The 22,564-nt window shown below is 46.7% G+C and overlaps 1 protein-coding gene across 4 annotated transcripts in view; it reads right to left on the minus strand.

Annotated features, from left to right (window-relative positions):
* Positions 1 to 22,564, minus strand: part of EFR3B (EFR3 homolog B) — a 128,804-nt gene that overhangs the window by 85,355 nt on the left and 20,885 nt on the right. Inside the window, exon 1 of one of the 4 annotated variants that reach the window (XM_053383837.1) lies at positions 16,893 to 16,992. The exons of the other annotated variants lie outside the window; for them this stretch is intronic. Coding sequence (XP_053239812.1) covers positions 16,893 to 16,899 — 7 coding nt within the window. The 5' untranslated portion in view covers positions 16,900 to 16,992. Of the gene's footprint in view, positions 1 to 16,892; positions 16,993 to 22,564 lie in introns of those variants that run through there. 4 annotated transcript variants of the gene reach the window in all.

Raw genomic sequence — 22,564 nt, forward strand, 5'->3', positions numbered from 1 at the left:
TTTCGCTCCATAAGACACACTTTTTTCTTCCTACGAAGTAAGGGGAAATGTCTGTGTGTCTTATGAAGCAAATGCGTGGTCCCTGGAGCCGTATTGCCCAGGGGCAAAAAGCAGAAACAGGAAGACTAAAGCAAAAGGAGAGGAATTAGAAGAAAAGAAGGAGCAAAAAACTGCTCCAGCTAAGAAAAAGACACTAAGGCAAACAGGAGGGAAGGGAGTGTTGAAAGGAAGCAGCTAATCGGCAAGCGATCGGGAGAGAGATAAGGGACGCTAGTGATAAAGGAGGTTGCCTGGGAGGGGGGAGGTAAAAGCCCATGGATCCTCAGGATTTTTGCATTGGGTCACCCCAAATTCACCATCAGATCACACAGCATGTCCATGGCTACAGCCTGCACCAAAAAAATCATGCACCCACTGTTTTGTGGGGCTGCAATGGCGCAAAAACGCAGTTACAAAGCACGGATCCACATGGATCCTCAGGATTTTTGCATTGGGCTACCCCAAACTCACCCTCAAATCACACGTCTGTGGCCTCAGCATGAACCACAAAAATCATATATCCACTGTTTCGTTCAGAATATTTTTCTTCTTGTTGTTTTCCTCCTCTAAAAACTAGGTGCGTCTTATGGTCAGGTGCGTCTTATGGGGCGAAAAATATGGCATATCAGTATATTGTGATGTTTAGCTGGTGATACATTGCGATGATGAAAACCAGATATCGCCCAGCCTCAGATGCCAATGGGAAACCAGCAAACAGGATTCGACTCTCCCCTCTTGTGCTTCGGCTGGGGAGGGCGGGATATAAATAACATTATTATTATTATTATTATTATTATTATTATTATTATTATTGATGCTGGAGCATCTGGGCCCCCTTTGGGCCTGACCCAGTCTCTTCTTAGGCTTTTGTGAGGCTATTTTCACATGCAGCACAATGACACACAGTTCTGCCGAACGCAGCACTACGTAGGCAAATTAGCTCCTTTCCGCCTGTCTGGCCCAAAGAATGCGGTATTATTTTAAAAGGGGAGTTTTAAAAACACACAAACCAAGCTCTCTGCAGTTCGCATGTGGCTCATCCCCTTCCGCTAATGACTTCTTTAGCCGGGATTCATTCTGGCAGGATTCACAGCAATTAGCATCGCTGGTTTTTAATTGCATTTCACTTCTGCCGTCTCAGGCAGGGGGCAGCTGTCATGGGGGCAGGCCTCTCCCCATAGACCCACCCCCTGCCCCACTCTCCAGGAATTGTCAGAAGGGACTGCTAAGTGCTGAGAGACTGCAATGCACAAACAGACACACACACCGACACCTGATCCCAGCTGCAAGACGTTTTCTCTGCACCACAATCCAGAGCAGCAAAACAAGAGATGGTTGTCTGTTGCAAGCCCAGCCCCAAACTGCATGTTTTAAGGCGTTTATTCGAAGGCAGACCTAAAAGGGTGTCGAAACTGCACCTTGCACAAAACAAAACACGGACCAAAGGAGCAAACAATGATTATCCCCTCCTCGAGTGGAGCATGGACAGCTTGAGCTTCTCTCCACCAGTACAAAGAAACACAGGTTGATCCTGATTCTCAGATCAGCAGGTGAGGGTATTCTCAGCCACTCTGGGCAGCTTCCAACAAAACACTAAAATACAATAACCTATTAAGCATTAAAAGCTTCCCTAAACAGGGCTGCCTTCAGATGTCTTCTAAAAGTTTGGTAGTTATTTTTCTCTTTGACATCTTGTGGGAGGGCGTTCCAGAGGACGGGTGCCACCACCAAGAAGGCCCTCTGCCTGGTTCCCTGTAGCATTGCTTCTCGCAGTGAGGGAACCGCCAGAAGGCCCTCGGCGCTGGACCTCAGTCAACCTGGGTCTGAACTGCAAACACTTTGGACTGCAGGTGGGTGTCTACCATATTTATTTACTTACAGCATTTCTATACCACTTAATATGTTAAAAAACATGGTCGTCTGTCCTGGGTGCTTTAGCTGAGATTCCTGCATTGCAGGGGGTAGGACTAGATGACCCTCAGGTTTCCTTATAGAATCATAGAATCATAGAATCATAGAATCATAGAGTTGGAAGAGACCACAAGGGCCATCGAGTCCAACCCCCTGCCAAGCAGGAAACACCATCAGAGCACTCCTGACATATGGTTGTCAAGCCTCTGCTTAAAGACCTCCAAAGAAGGAGACTCCACCACACTCCTTGGCAGCAAATTCCACTGTCGAACAGCTCTTACTGTCAGGAAGTTCTTCCTAATGTTTAGGTGGAATCTTCTTTCTTGTAGTTTGGATCCATTGCTCCGTGTCCGCTTCTCTGGAGCAGCAGAAAACAATCTTTCTCCCTCCTCTATGTGACATCCTTTTATATATTTGAACATGGCTATCATATCACCCCTTAACCTCCTCTTCTCCAGGCTAAACATGCCCAGCTCCCTTAACCGTTCCTCATAAGGCATCGTTTCCAGGCCTTTGACCATTTTGGTTGCCCTCCTCTGGACACGTTCCAGTTTGTCAATGTCCTTCTTGAACTGTGGTGCCCAGAACTGGACACAGTACTCCAGGTGAGGTCTGACCAGAGCAGAATACAGTGGCACTATTACTTCCCTTGATCTAGATGCTATACTCCTATTGATGCAGCCCAGAATTGCATTGGCTTTTTTAGCTGCCGCGTCACACTGTTGGCTCATGTCAAGTTTGTGGTCAACCAAGACTCCTAGATCCTTTTCACATGTAGTGCTCTCAAGCCAGGTGTCACCCATCTTGTATTTGTGCCTCTCATTTTTTTTGCCCAAGTGCAATACTTTACATTTCTCCCTGTTAAAATTCATCTTGTTTGTTTTGGCCCAGTTCTCTAATCTGTCAAGGTCATTTTGAAGTGTGATCCTGTCCTCTGGGGTGTTAGCCACCCCTCCCAGTTTGGTGTCATCTGCAAATTTGATCAGGATGCCCTTGAGTCCATCATCCAAGTCGTTGATAAAGATGTTGAATAAGACCGGGCCCAAGACAGAACCCTGTGGCACCCCACTAGTCACTCTTCTCCAGGATGAAGAGGAACCATTGATGAGCACCCTTTGGGTTCGGTCAGTCAGCCAGTTACAAATCCACTGAGTGGTAGCATAGTCAAGACCGCATTTTACCAGCTTCTTTACAAGAATATCATGGGGCACCTTGTCAAATGCCTTGCTGAAATCAAGGTAGGCTACATCCACTGCGTTCCCTTCATCTACCAGGCTTGTAATTCTGTCAAAAAACGAGATCAGGTTAGTCTGACATGACTTATTTTTCAGAAATCCATGCTGACTATTGGTGATCACAGCATTCCTTTCTAGGTGCTCACAGACTGTTTGCTTAATGATCTGCTCCAGAATCTTCCCTGGTATTGATGTTAGACTGACTGGGCGGTAATTATTTGGGTCCTCTCTTTTCCCCTTTCCAGGTCTACAATTCTATGATCCTTTGTCGAGGCTCCGTTCTCTTGCTTTTGTGGCTCTGGGAGGACACTTGCTTTAGCTATTTTGCTCTGCAGGCAAATACTCTGGGGTATATCAGCCCTTAGGATAATAGAACTGTAGAGGTGGAAGAGACCCAAAGAGTCCTTTAGTCCAAATGTCTGAAATGCAGGAATCTCAGCTGAAGCATCCAGGATAAAACTTCTGCTTAAAAAGCTCCAACGAAGGCAAGTTCACCACCTCCTAGAATCATAGAATCATAGAGTTGGAATAGACCACAAGGGCCATCGAGTCCAACCCCCTGCCAAGCAGGAAACGTGGTGCCCAGAACTGGACACAGTACTCCAGGTGAGGTCTGACCAGAGCAGAATACAGTGGCAATCTGACTTCCCTTGATCTAGATGCTATACTCCTATTGATGCAGCCCAGAATTGCATTGGCTTTTTTAGCTGCCGCGTCACACTGTTGGCTCATGTCAAGTTTCTGGTCAACCAAGACTCCTAGATCCTTTTCACATGTACTGCTCTCAAGCCAGGTGTCACCCATCTCGGATTTGTGCCTCTCATTTTTTTTGCCCAAGTGCAATACTTTACATTTCTCCCTGTTAAAGTTCATCTTGTTTGTTTTGGCCCAGTTCTCTAATCTGTCAAGGTCGTTTTGAAGTGTGATCCTGTCCTCTGGGGTGTTAGCCACCCCACCCCACCCAGTTTGGTGTCATCTGCAAGAAGACTGTTCCACTGTCAAACAGCTCTTGCCCTCAGAAAATTCTCCCAGGTGCTTAGGAAACCAAACCAATATGGCCCAGTCATCGTCAACCTGGTGCTGTCTGGTGGTTTTGAAGTCCCAAACTTCCAGAGGGAACTTGGTTGGAGAGGGCTGGGCTACCCAATTTGACCTGGGGGAGAAATGGCAGGGAGCAGGGATTCGCCCTGCTCCAACAGGTTGCAAACAGCCAAACCAGAAGCAAAGCCTGCAACCTCCAGGGAATGGCAATTGTGCCACCCCAAGGGACGCAGGTGACGCTGTGGGTTAAACCACAGAGCCTAGGGCTTGCCAATCAGAAGGTCGGTGGTTCGAATCCCCGCGACGGGGTGAGCTCCTGTTGCTGGGTCCCTGCTCCTGCCAACCTAGCAGTTCGAAAGCACATCAAAGTACAAGTAGATAAGTAGGTACCACTCCGGCAGGAAGGTAAACGGCGTTTCCATGCGCTGCTCTGGTCCGCCAGAAGCGGCTTAGTCATGCTGGCCACATGACCCGGAAGCTGTACGCCGGCTCCCTCGGCCAATAAAGCGAGATGAGCACCGCAACCGCAGAGTCGGCCACGACGACCTAACGGTCAGGGGTCCCTTTACCTTTAAGGCACCCACAAACCTGGTTGCTCTGGAGACATCCCAGCCATGCACTGCGACAAAATAGACCTCTATGAATCAATGCGCAATTGCCAGGCCAGAAATGCAGAAAAGTCGAGGAATAACTCCAGTATCTGGAATTGTACCTGCCTTGCAAGGCTCACGGTAGAAAATTATCTGAGCCCCCCAGGATCGGATCGGCTTGTAAAAGGGATCCCAGCTGAAATGCGCTCTGCAGAGAATCCACCCCGGGCAGGAAGGCTGGGATCTGGTGGCACCAATGCCCCCTGCCCTCCAGGACGCAGAAGGGACGGGCGCAAATTTAATCATCTCTCCCAGCGCGACGCAGGCTGCAGGGGAAAGAGGGCTTTCGCCAGCTGCCGCAGCCAGATGTTTGACATTAGCAGCCTTCTAAGTGTAAAGGATTTGCCTCTGCGAGCAATGTGGCTTTCGGCGGGGTCAGGAAAGGATAAAACGCAATCGGACTAAGTGTTTTGCAGGATGCGAGCCAAGGAAAGGGAGACCTGCTGGTATTGTGAATCACCAAGCTAGGATGAGCCAGGAAGGGAAGCAGCAGAAGCAAAGAACTTGGGCCTTGAAGACTCTCTGGGTGACCTTGGCACCCTGCAATCGGTGTTACTCAGGTATATAATCTAGGTGCCCAATGGCTCCTTGAACCAAGGTCAGAGTCGCCAAAGCGGAATGTCTAGTTGCCATCTTGGGGCAAGGCGGCTCCAAAGTCTTATTTTTGTTGTTGAAGGTTTTTTCTTTTAGCAAGATCGAAAAAACATCTTCAACTTTTCTGTCCAGATTTCCACTTTTTGAAATATGGCAACCCTATGCAACCCTATGGGACGCGGGTGGCGCTGTGGGTTACACCACAGAGCCTAGGGCTTGCCGATCAGAAGGTCGGCGGTTCAAATCCCCGAGACGGGGTGAGCTCCCGTTGCTCAGTCCCTGCTCCTGCCCACCTAGCTGTTCGAAAGCACGTCAAAGTGCAAGTAGATAAATAGGTACCGCTCTGGCGGGAAGGTAAACGGCGTTTCCATGCGCTGCTCTGGTTCGCCAGAAGCGGCTTAGTCATGCTGGCCACATGACCCAGAAGCTGTACGCCGGCTCCCTTGGCCAATAAAGCGAGATGAGCGCCGCAACCCCAGAGTCAGCCACAACTGGACCTAATGGTCAGGGGTCCCTTTACCTTTACCTTTTATGCAACACTATAAAGTCTCACTTCCGGAGGCGGCGCAAAACCGTGATGGCGGACCTCTTCGAGCTCTGAAGAGGGGCACCGCAGAAAAGGGTTGCTCGCGACGGCACAGCGGCAACCCATCAAGATAAACCACGGGCAGAGTGAGTCCGTGGCCGTGGGACCCGGCGGGCACCTGGAGCGACCCCGAAATCACAAAAGGAACCCCGTAAGGGGCTCCGGAGTGAAGGAGGGGGAGCGGTGCTGTGGGTTCATCGCTCTTTCTGCGGAGGCGAAGCCGCGCGGCTGTCACGGATGAGCGCTGACCTTTCTTCCAAGAAACATCGGGCTGAAACATCAAACCCGTAAGTAAGGACCTAAGATTTTACAAATTAAATCGGAAAATTTGGCTAAAAACGGGAGACGAGAAAGAGGAAGTCCGTCTTCCGACACTGCCTTCAAGATCAAAGCAGACGGTCTAAGGAGCGGAAAGCGCTGTGAACAGGGAAGCTTTGAAGCTTTAAATCGGGACTTTCGTGCACATTTGAATTTTACTGTTAAAGAATAAATACAGCATAAAATTGACCTGGAGCGGACACCCCAAGGGCAAGGGAAGACTCTAACCCCAAATTCCCGGGTGGCCGGGTAAAGTTGTTTAAACTGCGGAACTGTTGCAAGCTTCCAGATACTTTTGCAACTTTTGAGCTCATCTAGCTGAAGTGGATACAATTGCAGGCACCTTGCTGGAACTTTGTTATATATTGAAAAGGGCTCTGCAGGACTTTTCTTTTAGCATGCTGGAACTAATTTGTTTTTAAAATTGTTTTTAAAGTTGGAACAAAGAGACTTTAATTGTGGAAAGTTACCTTCTTCTTACTAAAACTTTGGTGGCACTCCCCCTAGAGGACATTGGGAATACAGAGGCCTGGGAAAGTTTTTTTTTGTTTACCTTCTCTCAATAGACTGTTTTTAATTCTGGACTTGCCTTTCCCATGGGATTACAACATTTGACCTTGAACGTTGACTGATGAGTGGCACAGGAAAGACAAGAGCAGCCAAAGCTAAGGAAGCTAAGGAGAAAGAGAAAGCAAAAAAGCAAGCACAGCTTTTGCAAACAACTTTAACTCAGGGACGTAGATTATCAGTTCCAGCTGTGCTTGCGACACAAAAAGTAGAAACCGAAAAGCCTGAAAAATCTGAAGAGGAAGATATGGCAGCAGGAGGAGCTGAGGCAGTACTGAAACAAGTTTTGGAACAACTGTCAGCAATAAATCAAAAAATTGATAACCAATCAACAAAAATTGACCAAGCAACATCCTCGATTCAGAAATTGACAGATCAGGTTTCCCAACATACTCAAGCAATTGAAAAATTGCAAGGAGCAACAGAAGAGAATCGTAAATTGGCAGGGGAAGCCGTTCAAATTGCAACATCAGCCAAAAAAGAAGTCGAGGAAGTTAAAGCGGAAGTCAAGCCTCTTCATAAACAGATAGGGGACCAACAAACCTATCTCTCGTTGGTGGAATTGAAAAATCGCGAGACCAACCTTAGACTAAGGGCAGTCCCAGAAATTGAACAAGAAGATTTGAAAGGACTTTTGACAATAGAGTTTACAAAGTTCTGGGACTTAAAAGAAGAAATTGATTTTAAAATTGTATCGGCTTTTCGGTTGGGAAGATTAGTAAGAAAAGATAGATCCAGAGACTGCTTAATAGCTTTGAGATCAAGGGAGGAGAGAGACAAAATACTAGGCCTACACTTCAAAAACTCAATTGTGATACAAGAGAAAAGGGTGGAAATTTATCGAGATATTCCTAAACAGTTATTGGACTTGAGAGCCACCTACTCAGATTTGGCTAAGTTACTGAGACTCAACACAATTCCTTATAGGTGGGAGTTCCCACAAGGGCTATCATTCACTTACAAACAGAAGAAGGTTAAAATAAGATCATCAGAGGACTTACAAAAGTTCCAGCACGACCACGGAGAAGACCTCCAAAAAGAAGCAGCAGCTAATTGGCCTATACCCAACCCAGGTGGAGCAATACCTGCACCTTCGGAACCAGAGGAGAAAGAAGATACACCGCTCTAGGTGTAGTAGAATAGTTCAGGATGTCTCTGCGGCTACTCAGTTGGAATATAAATGGCGGAAATTCCCCGGAGAAAAGAAGGAGGTTATTTCACATATTGAAGAAAGAACAATTGGATATTATTTGCCTCCAAGAAACCCATGTGACCAGGCTCCACAGGAAGGTTTTGGTAAATAAAAGATTAGGCCAAGAATTTATTTCGTCTGACAAAGTAAAGAAAAGAGGAGTGGTGATCTATGCTAAGGAGAGCCTGATACCCAAATTTCTATTTAAGGATGAACAAGGAAGAATTTTGGCAATTGAAATTCAAACCCAAGGAGAAAAAATATTGATATTAGGAATTTATGCCCCAAATGACGGGAAATCAGAATTTTTCAAGAAGCTGCATGAGACGTTGCTGGACTATCTGGACTATGCTAACATCATAATGATGGGAGATATGAATGGAGTGGTGTCTACACATATGGATAAGTCTCACAACCAAAACTTAACATCTGACGGCAGACTGCCCAAAACTTTTTTCGAACTGACTGACAATCTGGATTTGATCGACATATGGAGGACAAAGAACCCCCTAGGTAAAGAAGGAACTTTTTTCTCTGAGGCCCACCTGTCTTGGTCAAGGATCGACCAAATCTGGACCTCCAGGGGGCTGGCACCCAAGACTAAAAAGGTGGAAATCTGCCCAAAAACATGCTCCGACCACAACGCCTTGAAAATAGAACTTAGATTAACTCAACCCGGTTCCTTCAGATGGAGAATGAATGACACACTACTAAGAGATCAAGAGATTGTGAAAAAGGCCCAAAAAACATTAAAGGACTATTTTGAGATAAATCTGAATACTACAGTTGAAAAAAGAACGATCTGGGACGCAAGTAAAGCTGTTATGAGAGGGTTTCTGATACAACAGAATTCAATCAAGAAAAAACTCTGGAACGGAAAGAAGGACAAAATATTGGAGAAAATACACCAAGGAGAAAAAAAACTGAGAACCAAACCAAAGTCCAAGGAGGTGCTGAGAGAAATTAAATTCCACCAAGCAGAATACTCAAAATTGATCAATCAGGAGATTGAATGGAAAATAAAACAGATGAAGCAAAGATCTTTTGAATCAGCAAATAAATGTGGAAAGCTGCTAGCTTGGCAGCTGAAAAAAAGACAAAAGCTAAATACGATAACAAATCTAGAGATTGATGGAAGGACCGTACAGAAACCAGAAGAAATTAGGAGGTGCTTCCACAGATACTTCAAAGAACTGTATGCACAGGGGCCCCAGAAAGAACCAGAGATAGATCAATTTTTAAAGACAAATGGACTATCAAAAATAACTCAAGATAAAAGATCAATCTTGAACTCTATAATAACCACACAGGAAATTGAAGGTGCCATTCAGAATATGCAACTAGGCAAATCTCCAGGCCCGGATGGACTTACCTCCAAATATTACAAGGTTCTGAAGGACTATTTGATACAACCTTTGTTGGAGGTATGTAACCAGATTATGGATGGGAAGAGGGCACCAGAAACGTGGAAAGAAGCCTTCATCACATTGATACCTAAGTCAGAATCTGAAAAGACTCAGCTTAAAAACTACCGTCCCATCTCACTCCTAAATGTGGATTACAAAATATTTGCAGACATTTTGGCAAATAGACTTAAAAAAGTCTTAAATGAAGTAATTCATAAAGACCAAGCTGGCTTTCTCCCTGGTAGACATTTATATGAGAACACTAGAAACATCATTGACATTTTAGAACTTTTGCAGACTAACAGGAACACAAGGGCGGTGTTAATCTTTATTGATGCGGAGAAAGCATTTGACAATATATCTTGGATGTTTATGAAGAAGAATTTGGAGGGGATGGGAGTGGGACGGGGGTTTGAGAATGGATTACATGCAATCTATTCAGAACAAAAAGCTAAATTAATAGTGAACAATGTGGTGACGGAGGAATTTAAAATTGAAAAAGGGACACGACAAGGGTGCCCTCTATCCCCTCTGTTATTTATTTCAGTCCTGGAGGTGCTATTGAATATGATCAGAGAGGACCGGTTGGTACAAGGGATAGAGGTCGGAGTGAAACAATATAAACTGAAAGCTTTTGCAGATGATCTAGTTTTGACACTGCAGGAGCCAGAATCCAGTACAAAAAGAGTTCTCGAACTTATATCTGAATTTGGTCGGGTGGCGGGATTTAGGTTGAATAAACAAAAAACTAAGGTTCTGACCAAAAATTTAACAATTACAGAAACAGAGGGGTTTCAGAGAGAAACAGAACTGAATGTGGTTAAAAAAGTGAAATACCTTGGGATCTATTTGTCCTCCAAGAATTTGAATTTATTTAAGGATAATTATGAGAAATGTTGGTTGGAAGTTAAAAAGGATTTAGAAATTTGGTCAAGATTGAAACTTTCCTTGCTGGGAAGAATTGCAGCTATAAAAATGAATGTGTTGCCGAAAATGTTATTTTTGTTTCAAACCTTACAGATCGTGGACAGAGTGGATTGCTTTGGAAAATGGCAGAAGGATATATCTAGATTTATCTGGCAGGGCAAAAAGCCCCGAATAAAGTTTAAAATATTAACAGATTCGAAAGAAAGAGGGGGGTTTGCCCTGCCGGACTTGAGGTTGTATTATGAAGCTGCAGCCTTCTGCTGGCTGAAAGATTGGTTTTTGTTGGAAAACACCGATGTCCTAGATCTGGAAGGTTTTAATAATGCTTTTGGATGGCACGCATACCTATGGTACGACAAGGTTAAAGCACATAAATTGTTTAAAAGCCACATTGTCAGAAAAGCAATTTTTGCAGTCTGGATGAAATATAAAGACTTACTAGAGAGTAAAACTCCGAGGTGGCTATCACCAGTGGAGGCCAAGGCCCGAAAAAGACCCAATATGGAGGCCTATTGGCCGAAATATTGGGAATTGACTGAAAAAATTGGAGACAATTGGAAGTTGCAGAGCCAGGACAAACTAAAAAATAAGGTGCGAGACTGGCTACATTATGCTCAAATTCAAGAGGTTTTCAAAATGGACAAAAAAGTTGGTTTCCAGGTGGAAAAGTCGAAACTAGAGACAGAATTGTTAGAACCAAAGACAAAGCTGTTATCTAGAATGTATAACTTGCTGCTTATGTGGAATTTACAGGATGAGACAGTTAAATCTGCTATGATTAAATGGGCACAGGATGTTGGACACAACATTATGTTTGAAGACTGGGAAAGGTTATGGAACACCGGAATGAAATTCACGGCCAGTACGGCCTTGAAGGAAAACATTATGAAAATGATATACCGGTGGTACATGACCCCAGTCAAGTTAGCTAAGATACATTACCTGTCTGACAATAAATGTTGGAAGTGTAAGGAAGCAGAGGGGACTTTCTTTCACCTCTGGTGGACATGCCCAAAGGTTAAGGCTTTCTGGGAAATGATTTACAATGAGTTGAAAAAGGTATTTAGGTATACCTTTCCCAAGAAACCAGAGGCCTTCCTGTTGGGCATGGTAGACCAGAAAGTGTTAAAGAAGGACAGAACTTTGTTTATGTATGCTAGTACAGCAGCAAGAATACTCATCGCAAAGAACTGGAAGACACAAGATTTACCCACGCTGGAGGAATGGCAGACGCAGTTGATGGACTACATGGAGATAGCTGAACTGACCGGCAGAATCCGAGATTTGGATGTAGAAACAATTGAGGTGGACTGGAAAAAGTTTAAAGACTACTTGCAAAAGTATTACAAACTGTATGAATTTTAAGACGGTGCATGATTTGAAAATGATACGCTTTAGCAATTATGATTAAGTAAATAGTAAACTAAGTGATAAAAGAGAAAAGGAGACAATATGAAATTGAACATGTTATGTTTATTTTAAAGGTATAAAAATTCTGACATAATACATTGAATATAGATACATAACATGCAAAAGTTACAATAAGGTATGACATAAGGTAACAAATTGCTGACATTGTTAATATAAAGAACGCAGAATCGGAAGGGGTGGGGAAGTCCAATTTGGGATTTTTGTTAAAAAAAAAAAAAAAATGGTTTCTTGTAAACTCCTTGTTTGTAATGTATAAAATTTGGAAAGAAACGTAATAAAAAATATTATAAAAAAAAAAAAAAAAAACACTATAAAGTCTCACACGGGATATAACTGATCTATGGAAGGAGCTTTATGATATGAAAATAGGGACGATGCTTGTACTATTGTAACGCAAGAAAACCCTTAATAAGGACATTTTTTAAAAAAATCACTCGCTGCCAGATCCACAGGGGTTCCAGTATACTTAAGGTGTTGTTACAGAAGTTTCTCCCCCTCCAATGGTTTTAAACAGATGTTCTGCTCCTGTGTTTATGCTGGCTTAACATCTCTCTCTACATCAATAAATCTATATATATGACTTGCATTGTAAAAATAATAAATAAATACATAAATCTGGCAAGTTCAGAGGTTGACCTTGAATTGGGTTAAGAACTTGGAGAAGTGAAAGAAGGAAAATTCCCTTGATCCAAGGATAGTCCGCATATATACTGGCCAATTCTGACCTCTTTTTCTTAATGGTGACACGGACCATTCATAACGTAGGAATATTCTTCACAACTGTGAGCAGGGCAGGTGAAGGCAAGAGACAAAAATTCAATACCGTGGTACCTCAGGTTAAGTACTTAATTCGTTCCGGAGGTCCGTAGTTAACCTGAAACTGTTCTTAACCTGAAGCACCACTTTAGCTAATGGGGCCACCTGCTGCTGCCGCAACTGCTGGAGCACGATTTCTGTTCTCATCCTGAAGCAAAGTTCTTAACCTGAAGCACTATTTCAGGGTTAGCGGAGTCTGTAACCTGAAGCGTATGTAACCTGAAGCGTATGTAGCCTGAGGTACCACTGTATATTGAATTGCTGCTCCTGCTTAGGCTGCACAGGAAAAGCGTTTGGGTTCTTGAAATTCATTCTGACTTGTGCAGGTCAAATATAACGGACAGAATTCTAAAGGAGATTGTATTAGTGTGTGAAAACAGCCCAGATGTGAGGATCCCTGGATGGGTGTCCAATCCTGGCAACCGGGCATCTTCACTTGGTCGCACGTGGCCGAGAGCCAGGTGCAAAATGTGCCTGGCTAGTTTGGAACACAGTGTCCGCAATCCAGCAATGCTGATCAACCTCGCAGGGGTGTTGTGTAAGGATGACATAGCTGTGGGCACCACAGTTTAAGAAGCTGGAAGGTGTGCAGAGCGGGCCGATCAGGATGATCAAGGGTCTTATGACCAGGCCTTATGAGGGATGTTTAGCCTGGAAAAGAGTTAAACATGAGAGCCATCTTTGGATATCTGGAGCGCTGTCACACGGAAAGCTTGTTTTCTGCTCCTCCAGAAGGGAGGGGACCCAAAGGGCATCTAGTCCAACCCCCTGCAATGCAGGATCCGTGGGGAAGGAAAAGAACGGAAACTGCGCTTCAAATTGTGATTTGAGGTCAGCACACAGCTCCCCTTGTATTATCTGAGGACAGGGAGAGATATTTTGGCAAAGCGTCCACAAGGCAGCAATCCACCGACACTCGACAGAACGCAAAGACATCACTGCGGCGGAGATGTCAAGCAGACGAATTCGGGAAGGAATCCAGCAAATTATACCATGTTTGCAAATTGCACGCCAGCTTTTTACAACTAGCTATACAGTATATATATAAGGTGACAAAAAGGCCAGTTAAACTTTAATGTTCATTTATGCAGCACTTTTTAAACACAGGCTTGCAGACAAGTCGTACTCAAGTTTATAAGCCCTCAAATGAATTTAATCCCACCGTCGCTATCACATTAAAAATATGAATGGGATGTCTTCCAAGAGAGGCTGCCAAGAGGAAGTCTCTGGCATTGCTCGACTTGAAGGCTCCCGGATGTTCCATGGAGAAGCAGCAAGGCGGTTTGGCTGCCCTTACTGGGCAAACGGCAAATGGGTGAGCTCAACGAGCCCATTTTATAGATGGAGAACTGAGGCGAGGCTAAGAAACAGGACTGGCCCACTGCTGTCATGGCAAACTATCCTAAAGACTTTTGAACTGAGGTTGGATGCCCATCTGTCGGGGATTCCTTAGCTGTGGTTCCTGCACATTCCAGTGGGTTGGACTAGATGTCCTTTTGGTGTCCCTTTCACCTCTACAATGCTGTGATTCTGTGGTCCAGCCAAACCACATCAAGTCTCTTTTGTTAAGTGGGGATCTCTCACCTCGGTAACTATTCCATATTAAGGACTGATCTTCTGAAGGAAATGGAATATTCCACAACGCAAGGGTTAAGTACTGCAGTTGAGAGGCACAGCCATATCAAAATCCCAAAACAAGCCCAGCCCCAATATCACAGTTTATTCACGAAACATGATTCACCCATGGCTGGGATGCAAGCCAAAATAGATCAAGCAAAAAGAAGAAGAAAACACAACCCCAAAGGTTGCAGTGGTATTTGCATCAATCTTTGAAACTCGTCTTTACTCCCTCTGCCACGGATCAGGCACAGAACGTTCATGGACATTCAAACAGAAAGAGTCGGTCACAGACAGAACTGCCCCGCAAGCAGAAATTCAGCACTAAGGCTTTAGAGCTCCTGGCTCAGGGCAGCAGAGCAAAACCAGCCAACGAAACACGGGGGAAGTGGCAATCCTAGAAGAACGTATTTTCAGCTCACCAACCAACCAGATTCGTGCATCGCCGGGGGTTGGACTAGATGACCCTTCCTAGTCTCTGGGTTGCAATGGAAGAAGGACAAAATCATCCTCAAAAAGAAGTCTCTCTTGGCTCAGCTTTTGCAAGGAATCTCGGAGTTTGACGCAGCAGAAGCCGGCTCCGTGTGTGTGAACCTTGTGCAAATCGGCACCCCCCCAAACCCCACAATTGCCTTTGATTCAGAAACATCTGCCTGTTGCAACTCTGGAGAAAGACCAGCTGCATCACTGAAGCTGGCTTTCGGAGAGAGTGCTGCGGGAGCCGACCTGCTATCTGCAGGATTGGGGCCCTGGGATGGCATTACTTGCCAGACAAACCTGAACAAGGGGGGGGTAACCATGCCCAGATTCACACACACACACACACACACACACACACACACACACACCCGCCCTGCAAACACACACAAAGCAGATTGTAAACACAGACCCACAGCTGCGAATGCTGCATTGCAGGGGGGTTGGACTAGATGACCCCTGGGGGATCCATGATTCTATGATAATAGAGGACCCCCCACATACACCCAATTGCACAGATCACCCCCCCAAAAAAATCCCACAGACCAACCTCTCCTGGATTTGCACCCCCAGAGCAAGGCAGCTGCAGACACCAGGCTGCGTTATCGCAAGCAAAATTGGGGGGGGGCAGAATTGGGACCCATTGAATATGGCATTCCAAGGGAATTAAGTAACAACACAGGGTTTTTTTGTGGGGGGGGGGCGTGCAGGGAGCAGTGGCCAAAAATAGTTGCCTGCGCAGCAGAAGCGTTCCCAGGTCTCCAGCAGAGGCTACAACTTTTGTTGAATAGGCTGCCAGTACAACAGGGGATTTTTATTTTTGCGGGGGGGGGATCAGATTAACCCTTTGATGCCCTTAAATTCTCTGCAGAGCTCTATTCTACTGGACTCCAGCCTTGGAGTTCTTTGTAGTCTTTACGGAGTTCCAGTGAAATGGGGGGGGGGGATGGTAACTGGAGAAAAGGAAATGCCGTGAATTTTTTTTTTTGGAGGGGCCGGTCGTAAAAAGACAACTTTCAGGGGGCTGGACTAGATGACCCATGGTGTCCCTTCCAACTCTACATTTCCACAATTTCTTCTCCATGTCCCTGTGGAGCCACCGGAACAAGACCCTGCCTGCTCCGTAACACCAAAGAAGCTCCCCTGTCAGTCTTGATTTCTACCTGCGGGGAATTCCCTTTCATGCCTTTTTTGGGGATTTCAAACTGCCATCTGAATTTGGGGGCGCGGGGGGGCACAGTCCAGACACACGCCGGACCTGTGGACCACACTACCCAGTTACATTTTTTAAAAAACACACACCTTTCTTTCTTTTTCAATAACAGCCCCTGCAGATATTGTGATTTTCAGAAGGGGAGGGGAGGAGGGACAAAGAGGAGAGGGGGCTGCTTAACTCTTTCCTTCCCAACCAGACCCCCCCCCTTTTGCATAGAACTGCTTCTCCCCGCAGCTTCAGTGCAGAACATAGCTGTCAACGTTTCCCCCTTTTTAAAAGGGAAATTCCCTTCTTCCGAATAGGATTCCTCATAAGAAAAGGGAAAAGTTGGCAGCTATGCTGCAGAAACGCCACGAGATACCTATTTATCAGGCCTTGGAGATTTTTTTTGGGGGGGACGCTCTTCTTTGCGAGACCCCCCCCCCAAAAAAAACACGCCCAACAACAACAACCAAGCAGAACTGGGGAGATCTTGTTTCCTGGGGCCAGAACTGATGAAAGACCGCTTTATTTATTTTTCCTTTCCTGACACAGCCGCGCAACGCTCCCCGCATCCCTAGAGCATCTTTTTCAGATGGGGGGGGGCAGCGATGCTTGCCTGTTCCGCTGCATCTTTCTGGTGGGCGAGGCGACCCCTAGGAGGTGTAGCTGGAAAGTGACCTTCGTGGACGGAATTTGGGGGGCAGGGGGATGATGGCACGATCAACATTCCCCCCACTCCAAAAAGAGAGAGAAAACCAGGCAGAAAGGAAAAGGAAAAAGCAAAACCCGCAGCAAACGGAGGGTCCAAGGTGCCAGTCCCTGGTGATGTCGGGGAAAAGGAGAGCCAAGCGGGAACCCCCCCCCGCATCGCGCGCCCCCCCCCTTACCGTACATGGCTCGCCAGCGGAGCCCCGGCTCGCCGCGCCCGCTCCGCCGCGCTCCCCCGCTCGCTCTGCGGCGCCGCTCATTCACCGCCGCGGCGGAGCCCCGGAGAAGGCGGAGACAGGCGGGCATGAATGAACGGGGGGGGTGTCTTCTGCGCATGGGCGGAGAGGGGGTGGGTGGGGGTCCTCAGTTAGACGCGCCCCTCTGGAAGAGTGGGGGGAGTGTCTCTGGTACCCTGAGGAGGGGCTTCGGGGAGAGAGTGGTGGGCTTGGGAGGAGGGATCTCCAGAGGACATCTAGTCCATCCCTGGGGGGGGGGTGTCCTCGGTTGGACACGCCCCTCTGGGGGGGAGTCGGATGAGTGGGGGTCTCTGGTAGCCTGAGGAGGGGCTTCAGGGAGAGAGTGGTGGGCTTGGGAGGAGGGATTCCCAGAGGCCATCTAGTCCATCCTCCCGGGGGGTGCAGTCCTCGGTTAGACACGCCCCTCTGGGGGGGAGTCGGAAGAGTGGGGGGGGTCTCTGGTAGCCTGAGGAGTGGCTTCGGGGAAAGAATGGTGGGCTGAAAGGCAGGAATCGCAGCTAAGGGATCCCTGGCAGGTGGACGTCTGATTCAAAACCTCCAGCGAATCGCTGGATGGTGGAATAATAATAATAATAATAATAATAATAATAATAATAATAATAATAATAATATTCCCCAGCCACTCTGGGCGGCTTCCAACAAAATATTAAAATACCGTAATGCATCAAACATTAAAAGCTTCCCTAAACAGGGCTGCCTTCAGATGTCTTCTAAAAGTCTGGTACAGTGGTACCTCTGGTTATGTACTTAATTCGTTCCAGAGGTCCGTTCTTAACCTGAAACTGTTCTTAACCTGAAGCACCAATTTAGCTAATGGGGCCTCCTGCTGCTGCCATGCCGCTGGAGCACGATTTCTGTTCTCATCCTGAAGCAAAGTTCTTAACCCAAGGTAGTATTTCTGGATTAGCGGAGTCTGTAACCTGAAGCGTATGTAACCCAAGGTACCACTGTAGTTGTTTTTCTCTTTGACATCTGGTGGGAGGGCATTCCACAGGGCGGGCGCTACTACCGAGAAGGCCCTCTGCCTGGTTCCCTGTAACCTCACTTTTCACAATGAGGGAACCGCCAGAAGGCCATCGGAGCTGGAATTCAGTGTCTGGGCAGAACGACGGGGGTGGAGACGCTCCTTCAGATATACTGAACCGAGGTCTTTTAGGGCTTTCAAGGTCAGCACCAACACTTTGAATTGTGCTCGGAAATGTACTGGGATCCAATGTAGGTCTTTCAGGACTGGTGTTCTGTGGTCTCGGCGGCCGCTCCCAGTCACCAGTCTGGCTGCCGCATTCTGGATTAGTTGTAGTTTCTGGGTCACCTTCAAAGGTAGCCCCACGTAGAAGGGAAGGTGGAAGGGATGGTGGAAGTGTTGGAAGGGGTCCTGGGGGTCATCTAGTCCAGCCCCATGCAATGCAGGAGTCCCTGACTGACGGCCCCCCAACTGCTGTCCTGCTTCAGCCTCCACACCTGTACAATATGTGCCGTGTGCATAGGGAAGAGGCGGGGGCAATTTCTGGAAATCACCATGTCCATCTTATAGAATCCAAGAACCATTGAACTGTAGGGTTCAAAAGGATCCCAGGGGTCATCTAGACCAACCCCGGCGATGGAGGCATCTCAGCTGAAGCATCCATGACAGGTGGCCCTCCAACCTCTGCTTAAAAACCTTCAAGGAACTAGAAGAGGCCACAGCTTCCTGAGAGAGACTGTCCCACTGCCGAACAGGTCTTGCCATCAGAAAGTTCTTCTTTCTGGGGCTAACACCCCAGAGGACAGGATCACACTTCAAAACGACCTTGAAAGATTAGAGAACTGGGCCAAAACAAACAAGATGAACTTTAACAGGGAGAAATGTAAAGTATTGCACTTGGGCAAAAAAATTGAGAGGCACAAATACAAGATGGGTGACACCTGGCTTGAGAGCAGTACATGTGAAAAGGATCTAGGAGTCTTGGTTGACCACAAACTTGACATGAGCCAACAGTGTGACGCGGCAGCTAAAAAAGCCAATGCAATTCTGGGCTGCATCAATAGGAGTATAGCATCTAGATCAAGGGAAGTAATAGTGCCACTGTATTCGGCTTTGGTCAGACCTCACCTGGAGTACTGTGTCCAGTTCTGGGCGCCCCAGTTCAAGAAGGACACTGACAAACTGGAACGTGTCCAGAGGAGGGCAACCAAAATGGTCAAAGGCCTGGAAACGATGCCTTATGAGGAACGGCTAAGGGAGCTGGGCATGTTTAGCCTGGAGAAGAGGAGGTTAAGGGGTGATATGATAGCCATGTTCAAATATATAAAAGGATGTCACGTGGAGGAGGGAGAAAGGTTGTTTTCTGCTGCTCCAGAGAAGCGGACACGGAGCAATGGATCCAAACTGCAGGAAAGAAGATTCCACCTAAACATTAGGAAGAACTTCCTGACAGTAAGAGCTGTTCGACAGTGGCATTTGCTGCCAAGGAGTGTGGTGGAGTCTCCTTCTTTGGAGGTCTTTAAGCAGAGGCTTGACAACCATATGTCAGGAGTGCTCTGATGGTGTTTCCTGCTTGGCAGGGGGTTGGACTCGATGGCCCTTGTGGTCTCTTCCAACTCTAGGATTCTATGATTCTATGATAATGTTTAGTGAGAATCTCCTTTCTTGTGACTTGAAGAAGTCATAATAATAATAATAATTTATTATTTATACCCTGCCCGTCTGGATGGCCCTTGTGGTCTATTCCAACTCTATGATTCTATGATTCTATGGGTTTCCCCGGCCGCTCTGGGCGGCTTCCAACAAAATGTTAAAATACAGTAATGCATCAAACATTACAAGCTTCCCTAAAGAGGGCTGCCTTCAGATGTCTTCTAAAAGTCTGGTAGTTGTTTTTCTCTTTGATATCTGGTGGGAGGACGTTCCACAGGGCGGGCACCACTGCTGAGAAGGCCCTCTGCCTGGTTCCCTGTAACCTCACTTCTCGCAGTGAGGGAACCGCCAGAAGGCCCTTGGCGCTGGACCTCAGTGTCCGGGCTGAACGATGGGGGTGGAGACACTCCTTCCAGAAACCTTTGATTCAGAAATTGGGCTCCTGGGCCTGGAAGAAATCTCTCTCCTCCTGGCTTCTGCCAAGCTGAGTTGGACTGGATGACCCCAGGGGTATCTTCCAACTCTACACTTCAAGGAAACTGCAGGGGAAATTACATATATCAACAGTGGGAAATCTCTCCCAAAGCCCTCCTCTTCTATTGACTGCAGCACAGCTGAAATCTCCCCCTGCTCAAACGTTGTATACAGGATATAAAAAGTGAAATTGGCCTATTATTAGTTTTTGTATGTATACCGGGGCACAGTCTCATTCAGCGTCATCAGCAGATATGCCGATATCTGACTCATTCACGACTATGTTGAACCTTCATTCTCCTTTGCGATGTAACTCACAGGTGGGGAATACTGTTACAGTATTTTTTATAATTATTTACTGTTTGTATGAGTCAATACCTTATTATCCCTTTAGAATTGCCCTGGATCTCTGTACATTTGTCCTCCCATTTTTTACTCCGTTTTCGTTTTTGTTGTTATGTTTGCACTTTGTTTGTTTGTTAATAAATCAATGCATTGGTTTTAGAATGCTGTGTTACTTTTATTGTTGTTAGCCACTCTGAGCCCAGCCTCGGCTGGGGAGGGCAGGATATAAATAAAATTATTTTATTATTATTATTATTTTAAAAAGTGAAATGGGAATTTCAGATTTCAGATAATTTAAAAATACGTCACTTCTGAATTTTAATTTTGAGGGGGATGTCTTAAAAACAGCAACCCCGATTTGAAACAAAAGCAAAAGCCACACCTCTAATCCTTCCGATTTATGATTCCTAAGTCAGTCATATTTTGAAAAATCCATTGCCTCCCTCCTGCTGCCCCTGAAACGCTCAGATCCAGCAGCAAATATTATTGCAAATGTTAGGGTCTCAAATTTGGAGATTATAGGGCCTGGGGTATTTCCCCCCCCCTTAATAAATTGGGATGATCTGTTTCTAAATGCCTTCTTCCAGGGAAAAAAGAATCTGCTGTTGAAATTCCCCATCTGAAACAGGAACCCACAGTCTGAGCTGAATTGCGGCTTTTGCTTCAGAATTATCTCTCTCTTTTTGCAGGCGAGGTGGGGGGGCGGGATTGACTGACTGCATCACTGGGTGATGTCAGCAAAAGCTCCAGTGTGGGGGGTTTTTTTGGGGGGGGAGTGGAGAGAGGATCAGCTCAGCCTCACTCCGGACCGCAAGGGCTATTTATACATCTGCTGGTGGAGAGCAAGGACTGCGCCGGATATTCAAATGCACCAGAGATTTCCTTGCTCAGGTAGCCTAAGAAACTGGAAGATAGCAGGGGGAGGGGGGAAACAGCTCATGATACGTATGAATGATGTCTGGGGCGAGGGGGGCGGGTGAGAGCAAAGCAGGCAGGGGGGGTGACACGTTGCGCAATGCTCCTTTGCATGGGTGTAACCAGGATTTCCCAGTAGTGATGTATGGAAGTGAGAGCTGGACCATCAAGAAGGCTGATCGCCAAAGAATGGATGCTTTTGAATTCTGGTGCTGGAGGAGACTCTTGAGAGTCCCATGGACTGAAAGAAGATCAAACCTCTCCATTCTGAAGGAAATCAGCCCTGAGTGCTCACTGGAAGGACAGATCCTGAAGCTGAGGCTCCAAGACTTTGGCCACCTCATGGGAAGAGAAGACTCCCTGGGAAAGACCCTGATGTTGGGAAAGATGGAGGGCACAAGGAGAAGGGGATGACAGAGGACAAGATGGTGGGACAGTGTTCTCGAAGCTACGAACATGAGTTTGACCAAACTTCGGGAGGCAGTGGGAGACAGGAGTGCCTGGCGTGCTCTGGTCCAGGGGGTCACGAAGAGGCGGACACGACTAAACGACTCAACAACAACAACCAGGATTTTGGTTGGGGGGCAGCCAAAGGTCATTATGTGGGGCAGGCTTCTGGGGCCACCTGGACAGTTAAGTCCAGTCAAAGGCGACTATTGGGTTGCGGCGCTCATCTCACTTTCAGACCGAGGGAGCCAGCGTTTGTCCACAGACAGCTTTCCGAGTCATATGGCCAGCAGAACTAAACTGCTTCTGGTGCAACAGGACACCGTGATGGAAACAGGAGCGCACGGAAACGCCGTTTACCTTCCTGTCGCAACGGTACCTATTCATCTACTTGCACTTTGACGTGCCTTCGAACTGCTAGGTTGGCTGGAGCTGGGACAGAGTAACAAGAGCTCACCCCATCCCGGGGATTCGAACCGCCGACCTTCTGATCGGCAAGCCCAAGAGGCTCAGTGGTTTAGACCACAGTGCTACCCATGTCCCCCTATAAGCAACTTATTGTAGCACGACACAGAGCACAAAAAACAGCACCGCTGAGCATGCACAGAGGGCATTTTCAAAAGTGCTGAGCAAGAATAGTCCGAGCCTTTCCCCTATCGGAGCAGACCAAGGGTCTAACTTGCCCCCCATTCCGTTCTCAACAGTGGCCACCAGAAACCCACACTAGGAAGCCCCAAGAAGAGCATGGCAGCAACAGCCACCCCATTCAATTTGCCCCCCAAAACTGGTTGTCTGA

This window comes from Podarcis raffonei, chromosome 3, assembly GCF_027172205.1.
Source record: "Podarcis raffonei isolate rPodRaf1 chromosome 3, rPodRaf1.pri, whole genome shotgun sequence".
In the NCBI taxonomy this organism is placed as follows: Eukaryota; Metazoa; Chordata; class Lepidosauria; order Squamata; family Lacertidae; genus Podarcis; species Podarcis raffonei.